This window comes from Schistocerca americana, chromosome 5 (assembly GCF_021461395.2).
Source record: "Schistocerca americana isolate TAMUIC-IGC-003095 chromosome 5, iqSchAmer2.1, whole genome shotgun sequence".
Lineage (NCBI taxonomy): Eukaryota > Metazoa > Arthropoda > Insecta > Orthoptera > Acrididae > Schistocerca > Schistocerca americana.
The window spans coordinates 644,057,628-644,075,296 of NC_060123.1; the positions used below are offsets into that span (position 1 = coordinate 644,057,628).

The 17,669-nt window shown below is 43.7% G+C and overlaps 1 protein-coding gene across 1 annotated transcript in view; it reads left to right on the top strand.

The window, feature by feature from the left end:
* Nucleotides 1–17,669, top strand: part of LOC124616606 (venom dipeptidyl peptidase 4-like) — a 424,228-nt gene that overhangs the window by 255,867 nt on the left and 150,692 nt on the right. The window contains exons 6-8 of the mRNA XM_047144927.1: nt 7,535–7,615; nt 14,742–14,794; nt 15,971–16,161. Coding sequence (XP_047000883.1) covers nt 7,535–7,615; nt 14,742–14,794; nt 15,971–16,161 — 325 coding nt within the window. The remainder of the gene's footprint in view (nt 1–7,534; nt 7,616–14,741; nt 14,795–15,970; nt 16,162–17,669) is intronic.

Genomic DNA, 17,669 nt, shown 5'->3' on the forward strand with positions numbered 1-17,669 from the left:
CCAGGTGAGGCGTAAAAGTTTGTGTCGTGCGGTCATCAAGGATACACGAAGGGGCCTTCGGCTCCGAAAGCCCACATAGATGATGTTTCGTTGAATGGTTCGCACGCTGACACTTGTTGATCGTCTAGCATTGAAATCTGCAGACATTTTCGGAAGGGTTGCAGTTTTGTCACATTGAACAAATCTCTTCAGTCGTCGTTGGTCCCATTCTTGCTGGATCTTTTTCCAGCCGCAGAGATATCGGAGAACTGATGTTTTTCAGGATTCCTGGTATTCAGGGGACACTGGTGTAATGGTCGTACGGGGAAATCCTCACTTCATCGCTACGTCGGAAATTTTGTGTCCCATTGCTTGTGCGCTGATTATAACACCACGTTCAAACTCACTTAAATCTCGGTAACCTGCTATTATAGCCGCAGTAGCCGATGTACGAGGCCTGTTCAGAAAGTAAGCTCCGATTGATTGCCAAATTGAAACCACAGTGAACATCAGAAATGTTTTACTTGTAACAATTAGCTACACCTTTCAGCAACTTCTCTACGTAGTCGCCGTTCTGACTTAGACTTTTGTCATAGCGTTGTACCAACTTTTCAATAGCCTCATCATAGAAGGCAGCCGCCAGTGCTTTCCGCCAATTCTCCACGCTGGCCTACACCTCGTTGTCTGTGTCAAAATGTTGTCTTCAAAGACAGCGGTTCATGTGACCAGAGATGAAACTCAGGGGGAGACAATTGCGGACTGTATTGTGGGTAATCTAACATTTCCATTTGAAAACGATGCAGGAGCATCTTCATTGCCCCTGCAGAATGCGGCTGAGAATTGTCGTGAAGACGAAACAGCACGACAGTTATGTAATGTTAGCTGCATAGCTTCAGGCGAAATTTCTCACCAGGCCCTCGTACTTGGCGCCAGACACTATTTTCTAGACATCTTTACGCACTCACTGCGAGCTCAGAAATGAGAAGAGCGACGTGATGCTAACTGGGGTTATACTAGAGACACTACCCAACACATCTGTGCAAAGCTTTATCGGATTTTCATAGTCGTTTCCATTTCGCGACCGATCGGAGCTTACTTTCTGAACGCCCCTCGTAATAACTGTACCAGACACTTGTCTTATATAGGCGTTGCCGACCGTAGCTCCGTATTCTGCCTGTTTACATTGTATTTGAATAAGTATGCCTATATCAGTTTCTTTGGCGCTTCAGTGTATATGAATGCGTGGTGTCTGTTCTTTCGCACATGTCCGAAGCGGTGAAGGCGTCCGCTCGCGTGCTACGCGAGATCCGAGTTCCAGCGCCGGTCCGTCACAGATTTTCCTTGTCGTCATTTCATTGTACAGCTGATGTTTGTCCATATTCGAAATAGTGAATATATCTCATGTATCCATTGATATGTCTGCGACAGAACGTGTGTGGGTACAGCTCAGATGTAATCTCTGTCCCAGTGCTAGTACCCGGAAGCTGTTCGATACAGTTCCACACTGTCGCCTGATAAACAAAGTAAGAGCCTACGGAATATCAGACCAGCTGTGTAGCTGGACTGAAGAGTTGTTAGCGAACAGGACACAGCATGTTGTTCTCAATGGAGAGACGTCTACAGACGTTAAAGTAATCTCTGGCGTGCCAAAGGGGAGTGTTATGGGACCACCGCTTTTCACAATATATATAAATGACCTAGTAGATAGTCTCGGAAGTTCCATGCGGCTTTTCGCGGATGATGCTGTAGTATACAGAGAAGTTGCAGCATTAGAAAATTGCAACGAAATGGAGGAAGATCTGCAGCGGATAGGCACTTGGTGCAGGGAGTGGCAACTGACCCTTAACATAGACAAATGTAATGTATTGCGAATACTTAGAAGAAGGATCCTTTATTGTATGATTATATGATAGCGGAACAAACACTGGTAGCAGTTACTTCTGTAAAATATCTGGGAGTATGCGTGCGGAACGATTTGAAGTGGAATGATCATATAAAATTAATTGTTGGTAAGGCGGGTACCAGGTTGAGATTTATTGGGAGAGTCCTTAGAAAATGTAGTCCATCAACAAAGGAGGTGGCTTACAAAACACTCGTTCGACCTATACTTGAGTATTGCTCATCAGTGTGGGATCCGTACCAGGTCGGGTTGACAGAGGAGATAGAGATGATCGAAAGAATAGCGGCGCGTTTCGTCACAGGGTTATTTGGTAAGTGTGATAGCGTTACGGAGATGTTTAGCAAACTCAAGTGGCAGACTCTGCAAGAGAGGCTCTCTGCATCGCGGTGTAGCTTGCTGTCCAGGTTTCGAGAGGGTGCGTTTCTGGATGAGGTATCGAATATATTGCTTCCCCCTACTTATATCTCCCGAGGAGATCACGAATGTAAAATTATAGAGATTGGAGAGCTGACGGAGACTTTCCGGCAATCGCTCTTCCCGCGAATCATACGTGATTGGAACAGGAAAGGGAGGTAATGACAGTGGCACGTAAAGTGCCCTCCGCCACACACCTTTGGGTGGCTTGCGGAGTATAATGTAGATGTAGTTATAGATGTAGAATAACAACGACCAGTTACAGTAGTTGCGCGTCACCAGGGAAAGATACCTTCTTTGTAAATTTCACTCCGTATTGCGATCAGTGTAATAACGTCACATACCTTCGCACCCTGTGAAGTTCCATTCCGTTTTCTACTCCCTTATGGGCGCCTCACTTTTTTTGTCACCCAATGTATTTTTATTTCATTGTTTTTGTGAAAACATAAATGCCGGTCTTGTGCACTGTTGTTCAGAAAATAGTCTCCAGGTAGGAGTGGATGAGTCTTTCATTGGTTTCTGAGACTAGCTGTCCTCGATTTTTTTGTAAAAGCGATGGTTCCACGCTGCAGTATGAAACTCTCCCGACGTATCAGCAAATGCCGTAACTGGGTGGGAGCTGTGTTTGACTATTACGTAACAGCAATAAACGAAACGACGCTTTTGTTTACCCGCAGGCCCCTGAACCGAGATAAAGAGCAGCGATCGAGGTTGCTGCACGGATAAAACTAGTTCTGTTTACCACCGAAACACTCAGGAAGTCTGTGATTCTTCTTCTCTGCATTCAGTCGGATTTTACGCAAATTTCTAACCATCACTTTCATTCACTGTTCGCAATCGATTCTGCCTATCCTGTTTCTAACATAAAGCGCATGCAATGGATTCCGTTTACATTGCGAAACAATTCTTCGCATTTCACATTTTCAACATTTGCTGCATTTTCCCTCCACATATTTTTAATCGTAGTCTGTCGCTGTTAGACCTAAGGACAAGAGTTTGCTATCGTACTTTCCAGCATGGATATTTATGGGCAACATCATCCCACAACACTTTTTACTTCTCGGAAACGTATTTTGGAACTAGCGACCTTTATAAGCATATCCAGCAGCACTAGAAGACAACGATCACGTGTGCCACGTTTCTACCTTACATCTCATATTGTTGTATTATTTTTACCCTTAAACAAAGAATTAGAATACGTATGTTTCTCTTGTAACTGAAAGTTTAAGGACTAAAGTTTCGCCGTTGTTCCGAAATGCTGAGTAGGGATACTTACATTTACCACAAAAACAACCGAACGTCTTGATATTCTGCAACACCTGCCTCCCTTCACGAAACAGTTTCCAGTTTGCTCAGTCATCCTCATCTGACAAGTATCTGTCTCCTGTCGAGATAAGATTGGTGTAGGGGCCACACACTCAGCATTACAGAAACGTAAGGAACTATATTGTATGTGAGCTTGAGGTTACAGCTTTGTATATCTGTTCCCCGAGAAAGTTAATTGATGAAAATGCAATATTGGCTCTTGCGTACTTAGAGATAGTGAAGTAGCGGTGTTCTTCCGTTATGGGTAATAAGTTATTGTGTCTTTTGAATAAACTGTAAGAGTTTGAAAGAAGCTAAACTATTACATCTCTTCCAGAATGAGATTTTCACTCTGCAGCGGAGTGTGCGCTGATATGAAACTTACTGGCAGATTAAAACTGTGTGCCCGACCGAGATTCGAACTCGGGACCTTTGCCTTTCGCGGGCAAGTGCTCTAGTGTGTCCTTTCTTTCAGGAGTGCTAGTTCTGCAAGGTTCACAGGAGAGCTTCTGTAAAGTTTGGAAGGTAGGAGACGAGGTACTGGCAGAAGTAAAGCTGCGAGTACCGGCCGTGAGTCGTGCTTCGGTAGCTCAGTTGGCAGAGCACTTGCCCGCGAAGGGCAAAAGTCCCGAGTTCGAATCTCGGTCGGGCACACAGTTTTAATCTGCCAGGAAGTTTCATATCAGCGCACACTCCGCTGCAGAGTGAAAATATCATTCTGAAAACATCCCCCAGGCTGTGGCTAAGCCATGTCTCCGCTATATCCTTTCTTTCAGGAGTGCTAGTTCTGCAAGGATCGCAGGAGAGCTTCTGTAAAGTTTGGAAGGTAGGAGACGAGGTACTGGCAGAAGTAAAGCTGTGAGTACCGGCCGTGAGTCGTGCTTCGGTAGCTCAGTTGGCAGAGCACTTGCCCGCGAAAGGCAAAGGTCCCGAGTTCGAATCTCGGTCGGGCACACAGTTTTAATCTGCCAGGAAGTTTCATTACATCTCTTGATTACGTTGCTAAATTGCGAGGGCTGTAAAGTGGGAATGGTAAGAACACAAATCCTCGTCTGAAAAATATGTAGATAAAGAATTAATTCAGTCGTGGGAGAAAAGGTAGTTATCTTCATATTTGGAGTCGGATTTGCCAATTCTAGTTTGTACCATAGGCAAATATCTTAATTTCATTTATTTCTCTAATTAGACGTCATTAATTAACAGTGTAAGTAATGTTAGTGAAAGGAGAAAAATCATGTGATTCATGAGCATCTTTCGTTAAAATGAGAGGTTTTTCCGCACGTTATGCGAGGCGGCTATATACAGGATTACGTAAAACGCTCATCTGAAGCGGTCTGAACTGTATTGCTCTTGATACATACGATAATTTGCCTATCAGAAATGTAAATAAAGGTTGATGTTGTTTATAGTATTTGGGCTCTTTTCTATCGTAATATTTATCTTGACATAGTCCATCATAGAGCTGAGTGAGTAAATGAAACTGAACGTTGCTTCACTTGTGTTCTACATTGAAGAGCCAAAGAAACTAGTACGCATGCCAAATATTGTGTACGGGCCCCGCAAGGACGCAGAAGCGGCGCAACACGACGTGGCATGGTCTCGACCAATATCTGAAGATGTGCTGGAGGGAACTCACACCATGAACCCTGCACGGCTGTCCATAAATCTGTAAGACTACGAAGGGGTGGTAATCTCTTCTGAACAGCACGTTGAAAGGAATTCCAGACATGCTCAATAATGTTCAGGGCTGGAGAGTTTGGTAGCCAATGGAAGTTTTTAAACTCTGAAGAGTGTTCCTGGAGTTACTCTGTAGCAATTCTGGACGTGTGGGATGTCTCATTGTCCTTCTCGAATTGCTGGAAAGCCCATCGGCATGCACAATGGACATGGATGAATGCAGGTTATCGAACAGGATGCTTACGTACGTGTCACCTGTCAGGGTCGTATCTAGAGGTATCAGGGGTCCCATATCACTCCAACTGCATAAGCCCCACACCATTACTGAGCCTCCACCAGACTGAACAGTCCCATGCTGACATGCAGGGTCCGTGGACTCATGAGGTTGTCTCCATACCCATACATGGCCACCAGCTCGGTACAATTTGAGACGAGACTCGTCCGACCAGGCAACATGTTACCAGTCATCAACAGTCCAATTTCGGTGTTGACGGATCCGGGTGAGGCGTAAAACTTTGTGTCGTGCAGTCACCAAGGATACACGAGTGGGCCTTTGGCTCCGAAAGCCCATATCGATGATGTTTCGTTGAATGGTTCGCACGCTGACACTTGTTGATGGCCTAGCATTGAAATCTACAGAAACTTGCGGAAGGTTTGCTGTTCTGTCACGTTGAACGTTTCTCTTCAGTCGTCGTTGGTCCCGTTCTTGCAGCATCTTTTTCCGGCCGCAGCGATTTCAGATATTTGATGTTTTACCGAATTCCTGGTATTCAGGATGCACTCGTGAAATGGTCCTACGGGAAAATCCCCACTTTATCACTACCTCGGAGATGCTGTGTTCCACCGCTCGTGCGCCGATTATAATACCACGTTGAAACTTACTTAAATCTCGATAACCTGTCATTGTAGCTACACTTGTGTTATGTAGGCGTTGCCGACCGCAGTTCCGTATTCTGCCTGTTTACATATTTTTGTATTTTAATATGCATGCCTATACCAGTTTCTTTGGCGCTTCAGTGTATAAACAGCAACAAGCCACAAGTACCGTTTAAAAATTATCGTTTAAATCAAACCATTGCTGGATTCCGATTTATTAGAAATCCATCATCAGATGGCTTTTACAGATTCTCATGCTTTCTTGATGAGGCATTGTTTTGCACTTGCTATTGGTTTGGTGTCCTAATGCCCTAAAACCTTTTGTACTTGTTATTGGTTTGTTGCCCTGAGGTAAACAAGAAGTTTTCTGTTCTCAATTTTGGAAACTTACGACAGTTTTATTTATTTCTGACCTCACAGAAGCGGTCATGAAATGTTTTTAAGGTTCTATGCGATAAATTCGTCGTGTATTCGTGTTACGCATTTTGAAGTTAACACATTTTTCAACTGTTCTTGATGTGGGACCACAGTCATATAGATTTTATTGAAAGAAGTTTCAACTATTTGATTTTAGTTGTTCATTTATTTTATGCGATCATGATTTCAGCTCTGTAGCTATTTTCAAGTGCATGTTGAACTGTTGAAACACATTTTAACATTTCAACATACACTTGCGAATCGCTACGAAGCGGAAATCATGAAAACTAAATGAAGAACCAACACTCAAATGGCGTTTTTTTTAAAAAAAAAAACACATTTTTGTTCATGCACTGTTTGAGTGCTGATTCTCTGGAAACTTTTTTTACACGGAAAATGTTATTGTATAGTTAAAACGCACGTGAAAGTATTAAATCAATTTCGTGTAAGGACACCTTTAGTAAGAAGTTCAGTAGAAGCAATAATTTTCTTTATTGATTTCCCCTAGTATTCATGTGGAAAATATGTCCTACTTAGTACCGTATAACTGTCTGCATTTCAAGAACTTTGTATAAGAATTTTAATATTAACAATAACGCGACATGGAAAATATAGGTGTGAGGTTGTAACATATAATTTCGTGTAAATCATTGTAAAATATGTTTCGATAATATCGTCTTTGTCGTCTGGGGGGAAAACCTAATCTAAAGTGGGCCTGAAAGGCTGAAAATCATTTCGTGACATTTTGCAAATCACCAACAGTGAATTCTATTTCTGTTGTTGTCCTACTGAGTCAATCTCAAGCGGAACGCTCATTCTACTTTTTATAAAAATAAATCAGTATGTTGGACTCTCGCATATAGTATTTTTGTAAGTATGTACGAGTTTATTTTTGTGTTATGTTGCAGCATGCTCCAAACGCACTATTTATTAGAAAAGTGCATAAGATAAATGCATGTCTTACAGGTATACAGCAGTATCCAGGCGAACGTGTCTTTGTTGTCGGCAGATGAGCGCTACGTTCTTCTTGGTTATGACGTGGAAAAGGTAAGTCTTCTATTAACTGAAGTTATCATTTTATTTGCTCTTCCAGAAATCGGAAAGAAGTTCATTGTACAACACCAGTCTAATTTTCTAAGCAGCTTATATTTTTATGTTTTGAAATACGCCTGTAAAGCCAGGTTTTTTGTTGATTTTTCAAGTTAAAGTGTTTCTTGAAATTCGAAGAGATGTATATTTCTCTTGAATTAGAAACATCGTTAAATTTATCGAGAATCTGGAATAGTGTCCATTTTGAACAATATTGCCTGCCGAGTACATCGAGTTAACACTTGCTGTCTTCTTTGGTCAGTGCTGATCATACAAGAGCGTTGCCATTCTAGAACGTTTGACGCACATGCTGACAACTTATACCTACCAATTCTCGTTTTCCTTTTCCTCTGCGTTACGATAAGAACTGCGAAGTCAAGTAACGCCATACCAAGGTTGCTCGACGTGCAAATTTTGCGTAAGTGTTTGTGGGCTTTGGAATCAAAGCTGGGAATAACTGCTAGGTTAAAGCCTTCCGTTAGGTGGTCACTCAGTATCGGATATATCAAAAGAAATAACACGGCCTGCCCGGGTTCGATTACTGTTTCACTGCGCAGCCTCTGCCTGTACTGATTTACCAACGTTGGCGTATGTACGTTGAAGAGTAACAGAAGTGAATTAATGATTTAGTGCGATGCTGCTATAGTACAGCGGCCCAGTCTACGTCAGACGGCAGTTTAGGTCGAAAATTTGCAGCTGCATAGTCCAGAAAAATAGACTGCGATTATAAGTATGGTGTATGTGGTGCTCGCGTAGTGTAAGTGTAATGAGACTCCTCGATTATTAGAACAAATTTTTTTTTTAAGAAACAGCTGATTCACATTCAGAAGAGTCCGCAAACGGACTTCGTTAAGAAGAAAAACGGTAATTAAGAAATGCCACATGCCAACGGATGCAGTTAGTATCGAAGAACAGGAGAGGAAAAAAGACGTACGGAGTAGAAATGGAAAGACAATGAATAGCAAAGTAAAGTGTAAAAAGTTTACGTGGCAGGGAAATGAAGAACGAATATGGAGGAGAGGTGGACACGACAGTAATACGAACCGCAAGGTACAGAGCACACGCAAGATTTGTCCTCCATTCGTAATCATCCCTTTTGTAGTCTCACCCGTTCTCTTTTCCCATTTCTCTTTTGCAGAGCTTCTTAATATCGTTATGATCACAAACGCGGGAATTCTGTGGTAGCTTTCTGCAGCGTTTTGTCGAGCAGCGTATTTGGCGATCTTGTCTGTTGATTCATTGTCAGAACTTCTTGCATGAGCTTTTGTTCAATAAAAATGACGTGCCATTTCATCCGACAGTTTTCCCTAATTTCGTGATTTTTTTTTCCTTTAAATGAATCGATGGTTGATATACAGGGTGTATCAAAAAGAATCATCCAGTCTGGCACGTTTTAAAGTAATAAACATATAAAATGAATTTTGTTTTTTGATGAACGGGAAACTCAACAGGTTTTTTTTCATACCTTTTCATAATTGTTTAATATGCCCCCCCCCACCCCCTTGAGATCCACGGCATATGTCAACGCGGTATTCAAATTGTTCCCACTCTGCAGCGAGCATGTCTTGAGTTATAACTTTCACAGCTGCTGTTATGGGATGTCTCTGTTCATTCATTATTGTTGGTAACAAGGCACATAAACTAAGTCTGTTATAAACACCCACAGAAATAATCAAATACAGTCAGCTCCGGTGATGTAAGGCCAGTAATGTAAGGCTGAATCATTTGTTTCAGTGCGGCCGATCCAGCGCTCGGTAACACTTTGATTTCAAAATTCCCACAGTTCCAGCTGCCAGTGTGGTGGTGCCCCATCCTGTTGGTAAATGAAGTCGTTCGAATCAGTTTACAACTGTGGGAAAAGAAAGTTCTCATGCATATCGAGACATGTGCTTCCTGTAACAGTGTTCTCGACAAAGAAAAATAGACCATACACCTTTTCCCATGAAACTGCACAAAACAAATTAAATTTTGGCGAGTCCATCTCATGTTACACTACTTCATGTGGTTGTTCCGTACCCCGCATTCTCACATTATGACGATTAAGCTTTTGATTTGAGTGGAGTGTAGTCTCGTCACTAAACACCAAGCGTGGAAGAAAACTGTCATCCTCCATCTTGCCAAGAGTGAAATTACATAACCCCACATGTTGTTTCTCACCTTCACGAAGAGCTTGCAACAGCTGAATTTTGTATGGATTCACGTGAAAACGTCGACGCAACATACGCCAGACGGACATCGAGGCATGTCGAGCTGTCGAGTTGCACGGCGAACGGATTTCTGCGGACTCCTTGTGAAACTATGGCGGATGCATTCGACGTCTGTGTCAGACACTCGGGAACAGCCCGGCGATTTGCCTTTGCACAGTTTCTCGGAATTTTTCATGCCAATCGTCTAGTGGTCTGTGCTGTCGGGGGATCCACACCACACCTAGTACGAAAGTCACGCTGAACAGTTATTATTGACCCGCACTGCGCAAAGCGTATATCACAAAAAGCTTTCTGTTGGCCAGACACCATTTTTACTATGGCCGAAGTGGGCGCACACGGCTGCTACCTAGCGGGAACCACGTAAAACTCGAGAGTTTGCACTTTCCAACAGTACGTTGTTCACGCACGTATCTCAAATAACATAATAGTTATGATTTTTTAAATCGGATGATTCTTTTTGATAAACGCTGTATTTTTTAACGTTTTTTATTTTCTTTTTTGTTGAAACAATTGCGTTTCCTTGCACTATAATTTGAATCGGTATTGTTTTCTTTATTTTTACTACAACATCCCTCTGTTTCACGTTACAAATCAAGTATTGAATTAAACGTTGCCAATTTCAATTTTGTTGTAAATACTGTTTATTTTTAACTAACAGGAGGATAACTATGTAGAGCGAATATATTCTGTAGCTTACGCAGCCCTTTATATATACTCACTTAGTTTCTAGACGGTTCACCGCTTCTGGTTTATGGGGGAATCTAGTAGGACACAGATCATATACGAGTACTTAAAGACAGCGATCGTTGTTAGCGAACGCCCAGTGGGTATGCAACACACCTGACGTACCGGTAACGTGGGTACGATCGTAACTGACCAAAGGTGCTAGAAGAACTACCGTAGTCAACACTTACTGATCATAGTCTACGGTAGTTTAACAACTCTGATCTTGGCCCTTAGAGGTGGCAAGGACAGCACGTAATAATGTCGGTCCACAGGTTGCAATGAAAGAAACACTTTATTAGTGAACCCACAAAAGAACAGTTCTGACGTGAAACAAGAAGTAATATTTTCTTCTGGTAGAACGATAACGTCTCTCGCTGTAGATGATAAAATCTCTCACTGTTGTGCAGCCCAGTGTGTTTGGTCCTCGGTCTGTCTCACCTTTGCTCGCTACTTCTCTGAAGAACTTGAAACAGCGCTGCATTTCATTGAGTATTGCGATATGTTCTATTCCGATACGCACCACTCTCTCATTTCGGCAGAATCGTGGTGTCAGCGGTCTTTACCCTTCGCTGTTTGATTATACTGTGAAGGACGTTCACAGGTCCACTGGCTGTTTGCACAAAAACAGACAGTGTAACAAGTTATCATCACAAGCCTTTAAATGAATGGAAATAACAGAGAAGAGGGATAGGAATTCTCAGCATCTATTAAGCAGTCACACAACGAGTGCATACTGCAAATTTGGTATGAAATGACATTGTAATACCCTGCAGAAGGCATTTTATTGCGTTTGCAGCTGAATTAATAAAAGTTTAGACAAATAACTTTCAGTTACAATAAATTTGGCGAAATCATTCATACTTTACGATATATCAACATAGCACAGAGCAGTTTTTCTGACATTTTGATCCTTTCCCATACTACCTAAAAACTTAATTACCGGATATCCTGATGGTATTACCTCAACCACCGACCGAAGTGGCGCAGTAGTTAGCTCCCTGGATTGAATGGCCACTTGAAATCACCCTTTATACATTGTTACAGCGTATCGCGAATGTGATACAACACGCAACGCACTGCCTATCAACACCATAAACGAAGACGTCTTGCGGTTCGAAGTATCAATTTCAGTAAACTTGTTGCTCGTAGCCGTGAACGCTGAGTCGCACGGTTCAGCTAGAAGATTATTTCCACTAAATGGAAGGTATATGGTGTCAGTGCTCATACTAAATGGCGGTTGGGTCTGTCACACGCATACAGATCGATACTTCCCGAAGAAAAGTGAAGCGTCCGGAAGACACCGTAGACATCAAATTCATACACGTACACGCCATCGGTGTGTGCGTAAATGATTCAAGAAAATGAAGGGGGAAGGGGGAGAAAGGCAAAGAAAAGTAAGGGCTTATTGATATCAGCTGCGTCAGGACTTAGGGCGGCATCAGCGGCGACGACTGAAAATGTGTGCCGGGCTGGGACTCGAAAGCCTTGGAGCTCCTGCTTGCTAGGAAGTTATGTTAACCACAGCCGCACCCCGACAGTGTTTATCGCAACTGCGCGGGCCAGCTCTGCACGCCTCTCGGCCTACCCAACCACACTCCCACCACGCGCCAGCTATCGCAGTCACTGACCGTGCCTTCCGTGCTCGCTACTTGGAGGTTCCCGCAGGGGGTCGGACGTAATTGCGCATCCCCACTGAATGTGGTTGATCCATTGCTCATCGAGGCGAATCAATTATGTGATTACGTGGTGTCTGTTGTTCGTGAATAGCAGTTCGTGAATAGCGGTGTTACCAGCCCTGGTAGGGTATATAAAGGGTGTGAACAGCATCAGATGTCCTCCAACGGTCCCAACGCCTTCTCCAAAATCACCTTGACCTTTTTTCCGCATGGTGTAACCAGTGGCTCCTGAAAATCAATCCTTCCAAGACCCAGGCAATCATCGTAGGGTGTACCACTCGCTCCTTCCGGCTCTTGGATTTCTCCCTTACCGTCTGCGCCCGTCTTTCCGCCTCTCCCCCACCCTCACCTACCTTGGCCTCACCATTGACAGTCACCTCACCCAGATTCCTCATCTCCGCTCCATCCAATCCAAATCCCACAACTGCCTCCGACTCCTCAAACTCCTCTCTGGCCAGACATGGGGGTTGCACCCCTCTACCATCCTCCACACCTACATATACTTAATCTGTCCCATCTTCTGCTATGCCAGTCCCGCCCAGATATCTGCCCCACCCCCCCAAATTCTATGTGCCTCCAGAACCTTGAGCGTCATGCACTCCACCTCACCTTCCGTATATGCCTCCCGTCCCCCACACCGATCCTCTATGACCTCATTCCTTTCCCTCATCTGCTCCTATTCCTCGAACATATTCGCATACTCTACACCTCCCGCCGCCTTGACCCCCTCACCCCCTGGTTGCTCCTCTCGTCTCATGTCCCAGCCCCCTGCCACGCCTTCACTGTTGTCCCCCCTACCCTCCAGCTCTACACCCTTCATCTCCTTTCCCAAGGTGGCTTCCATCAACTCCCCCTCCCAGATGATGCCCTCTCTCCCTCCATTTATCCCTCCTATCAACTCTGATCCTCACCCCCCCTCCTTTCCTCTGTCCTTTTCCCTGGGCTCCCTCTTCCCCCCCTGCCATCCTGTTTTCTCCCCTCCTAACCTCTCCCTACCTCCCTTCTCCCCCCTCCCCCTGTGTCCTTTTGTATTCCCCTCCTCTGCCTTCCCCACTCCCTGTCGCATCTGCTCAGCATCCCCCACCCCTGTTATGGGTCCTCATCCTCCATTGGCTCCTTCCCCCCTCCCCCCCTTCGTTTTTCCTCTCCTTCCCCCCTTTTTCCCATCATATGTCCAGTTTGGCTCAAATGGCTCTGAGCACTATGGGACTCAACTGCTGAGGTCATAAGTCCCATAGAACATAGAACTACTTAAACCTAACTAACCTAAGGACAACACACACATCCATGCCCGAGGCAAGATTCGAACCTGCGACCGTAGCGGTCGCGCGGTTCCAGACTGTAGCGCCAGAACCGCTCGGCCACCAACGGCCGGCATCTGTCCTGTTTCCCACCAACTGCTGTAGGCTGTGGTATGTCATATTTGCCAACTTTTTAGTGCAGTGTTCAAGTGAATGTTCAGTGTTGTTCGTCTTTCCAAAGTGTTGCGAACAGAAACCATGCAGTCGCTGGGTGCGAATTTTATGTCTTTTGCGACCAGAGTGTTGCCTTGTTTTTTAATTGTTTGCGACCAGAGTGTTGCCTTGTTTTTTAATTGTCTGTCTATTATTTTATCTGTCTACTTCATATGTATTTTATTAGCATCATCATTCCTTTGTTCTATGTTTTAAGTTCCACGATTTATTTCGCCATGTTACCGCTTAAGTCTCCGATTTTATCGCCTGTTTTTATTATTTATTATCTTCATCTTTTTAAAACAAAGTCTGTAGGCTGAAGCGCGGCATACTAAGCTGCTGCGGAATCGAAACTCAATGAAAAAATTAAATAAAACAACAACAACAGATGTTGAGTGGTCAGCGTGAAGGGCATGGAGGTGGTGCGTACTCATGCAAGATGGCGTTATCGGCAGTTGCCTCAGTTTGAAAGAGATCTCATTGCGGTGACATTTACTGTGTGATAGTGCCTCAGTCTAGATGGGTAACATCTTTTTCAACGTTATTTACAAGTATTGTGACTTGTTTAACGACGAGAGTGAGTCAAAGTCTGATGATGTCCTTGTAAGCCGAAAACTGGTTATCCAAATGAGTTAATCTTGTTTAACATGTACAATAATGTGCTTTTCATGTAGTACAGGTCCGAAACAAAAAGGGCGCAAGACGAGCTTTGCACCACTTGGAGTGCCAATTGTAAGCCTATGTCTTGACTTTTAAAACCTTGAACATAGCGAAATTATGGCGTTATAACCAGGTACACTGTGTTCCACAAGACGGCTACAAGTGTTCACTAAATACACTGTGCGGCAAAAGTCTCACTGTATGTTTGCACTTTCAAAAACCTTTTTCCGTAATATGGAAATATTGACACGACTGAGGAACTGTAAATTTAAGCGTATTACGGATTAATTCTCTATTTAAAAATCTAATATAATTACAAACCTGATCTGTTCTACTCACATCCAATATTTTTCTCTTCCAGGTATTCCGACATTCAGCAATTGCGCGTTATGTAGCCTACAACATTGCGAAAAAGTAAGTGAAAATAATGAAGGAATTGTTCACTTTTATGTTAATTTGTATCGTGACCTGTGTTCCAGGTCTGGCAGAAACAGACTTGCCAGAGTTCAGTCCAATAATTCCGTAGTTAAAGAAAGGAACGCTGTCGCTGTGATGTTAACAATTGCTGGGTGGTCGTTGGTGCACGTGGACGTGCTGAAACACTTCTACATAACGCATCCGATACGTGCTGGATGGGATATAAGTCGGGGGAACGGGCAGGTCAGATCATTCGCCGAATACCCTCTCGTTCCAAGAGTCCTCCACCTGCCCTGTAAGATGCGGTAGCGCAGTCAGCCATAATTATGAAATCAATAGAAGAGGTGCGCTTCACCGGAGGGAAGATGAACAAGTGTTCATAGCTCTTAAAGTATGCACTTTAGAGCCCATATTTACAGGACACTCTTTTCTTCTTATGGTTCGTACTACCACCTCTCAAATCGTGGAAAGCAATGAGCTTGCAGTAGAACAGATTTCTTTAACAGTATCGTAAGTGAAGAAATGCTCAGTGCTCTTAACGTAAGCATTTTAGAGCTCATGTTTGCTAGACTTTTTTGTTTCGAATGATCGTTCCTCTCACATACCTGAATATTGACCATTGCTCCTGGGACACACTATAATAGTTGATGCGAATAAGAAGTTCACCGTCAGAAAGATTTGACCTGCGAACATTGGGGACAAGGGTGGTTGAGGGTGACCGAGAGAAAGACGAATGTGATGCAAACAGGAGTAATGGAGAGGGAAGGGGGGTGGAGAAAGAGATGTCACGGATTGAGAAACCAAAAGAGAAAAAAGTGCGACTGTCACGAGATGGACGCAATTGCTTTACTGCTTGCCAGAGTAAAAAAAAAAAAAAAAAAAAAAAGGCCCTACGTGTTAATTTTCCACCGGTAAGTGTTGTCAGGTTGGCCAAACGAAGTAATTCAGCATCTTAAATGCAACAGTGCACTGGACTTCCCGAAGTGTATAGAGTCACTTGTTTCAAAGGCCGACAGCGGCAACAGAGAGGGAGTTTACGAATATTTTGCTTACAGAAGGACACAGTAAAAACAGTCCTTTTAAAATCAAAGCACGGAAGGTTTTTAGTACTTTAGATGTTGCGGTATTGCGTGGGATTTGTTACTTTAATGTCATTAACGTTGCTGTCGGCAGCACGACGACGCAGATCGCCCATGGGGAGCGACTGCAGCTCGTGGACTGGTCGCCAGAGGGCAACGCGCTCGCCTACGTGCTCCAGAACGACCTGTACTACGTGCCGGAGGTGGGCGGGCAGCCAGTGCGTATCACTGACGACGGCGTCCCAGACGTCATCTACAACGGCGTCGCCAACGAACTGACGGACGGTAAGGCCAACGAAAAACTTTTTTTCGATGGTGCTGAGCCACAGTTATGCAATATTTTCTGAAAGAATAAACTGCCATTTGACTTACTGTACCTATCTTCTATGCTATCTAGATTTCGACTTTTATGTCATTATTGAGTACAATGCTAAAAGCTCTTAGACCATTAACAGGTCATATCTGGCGAAGTCGGTCCAAAGCAGGTAAACAGGGCTTGTTTACCTGCTGTAGACAGACTTTACCGGATATGAAGAACTTTTATCATTGTGCTAACTAATGGCACAAAAGCCGAAACCTGGATACAGAAGATAAATACAGTAATAGACAGTCAAATGGCAGTTTATTCTCTCTCTCCCCTCCCCTCTCCCTTTCTTTCTCTCTTTCTTCCATTTTTTTTAAAAAAGTGAGGCGAACATTGCAGAGTGCTCTTCAAACAAAGTCTCACAGAACTGTGTTACTATAGGTCATCAGGTCAGAAATTCGCTCTATTCACCGCTCGTGCACTTCTCCTTCTCAAAACGTGAACGCTGACTGAGTAATGCTTCCAGAACTTAATTCCTACACGTTAACCAACAGATGGTGATATATGTGACCAGCTAGGTAAGTATTCCTGGATTCAACGCTATCACACATTGTCGAGTAATATCTAACATACGAAACGAGAGAATTTGAAATACAGCCAATAAAACAGGGAAAAGGGAATATAGACATCTAAAAATGAGACGGATAGGAAGTTCAGATTGGTGAAGCAGAAAAGGTTAGCAGAAAACGTTACAGGAGAAATGCAAAAATGTAGAACCATGCTTGACTGCGAGGAAGATAGATGTAGCGTAAAAGAAAATTAAAGAAACTTTTGCAGAAAGGGAAGCAACTATGAGCTCAGATAGCAACACCGTTATGAGCAAAGAAGAGTAGGCGAAAATGTGAAAGGAAAATATACAAGGGAAGTAGCTGCATATTCCTGGCCTAGCAAGAGTATACTCCAGGCAGCACGTTTCTGTCGCAGCCTTTTTGGTTGCACATCACTAGCGCACCTGGCTGACTCTGATATATATACACTACTGGCCATTAAAATTGCTACACCAAGAAGACATGCAGATGACGAACAGGTATTCATTGGAAAAATATATTATATGAGAACTGACATATGATTACACTTTCACGCAATTTGGGTGCACAGATCCTGAGAAATCAGTACCCGGAACAACCACCTCTGGCAGTAATAACGGCCTTGATACTCCTGGGCATTGAGTCAAACAGAGCTTGGATGGCGTGTACAGGTACAGCTGCCCATGCAGCTTCAACACGATACCACAGTTCATCAGGAGTAATGACTGGCGTATTGTGACAAGCCAGTTGCTCGGCCACCATTGACCAGACGTTTTCAGTTGGTGAGACATCTGGAGAACGTGCTGGCCAGGGCAGCAGTCGAACATTTTCTGTATCCAGAAACCCCCGTACAGGACCTGCAACATGGGGACGCGTATTATCCTGCTGAAATGTAGGGTTTC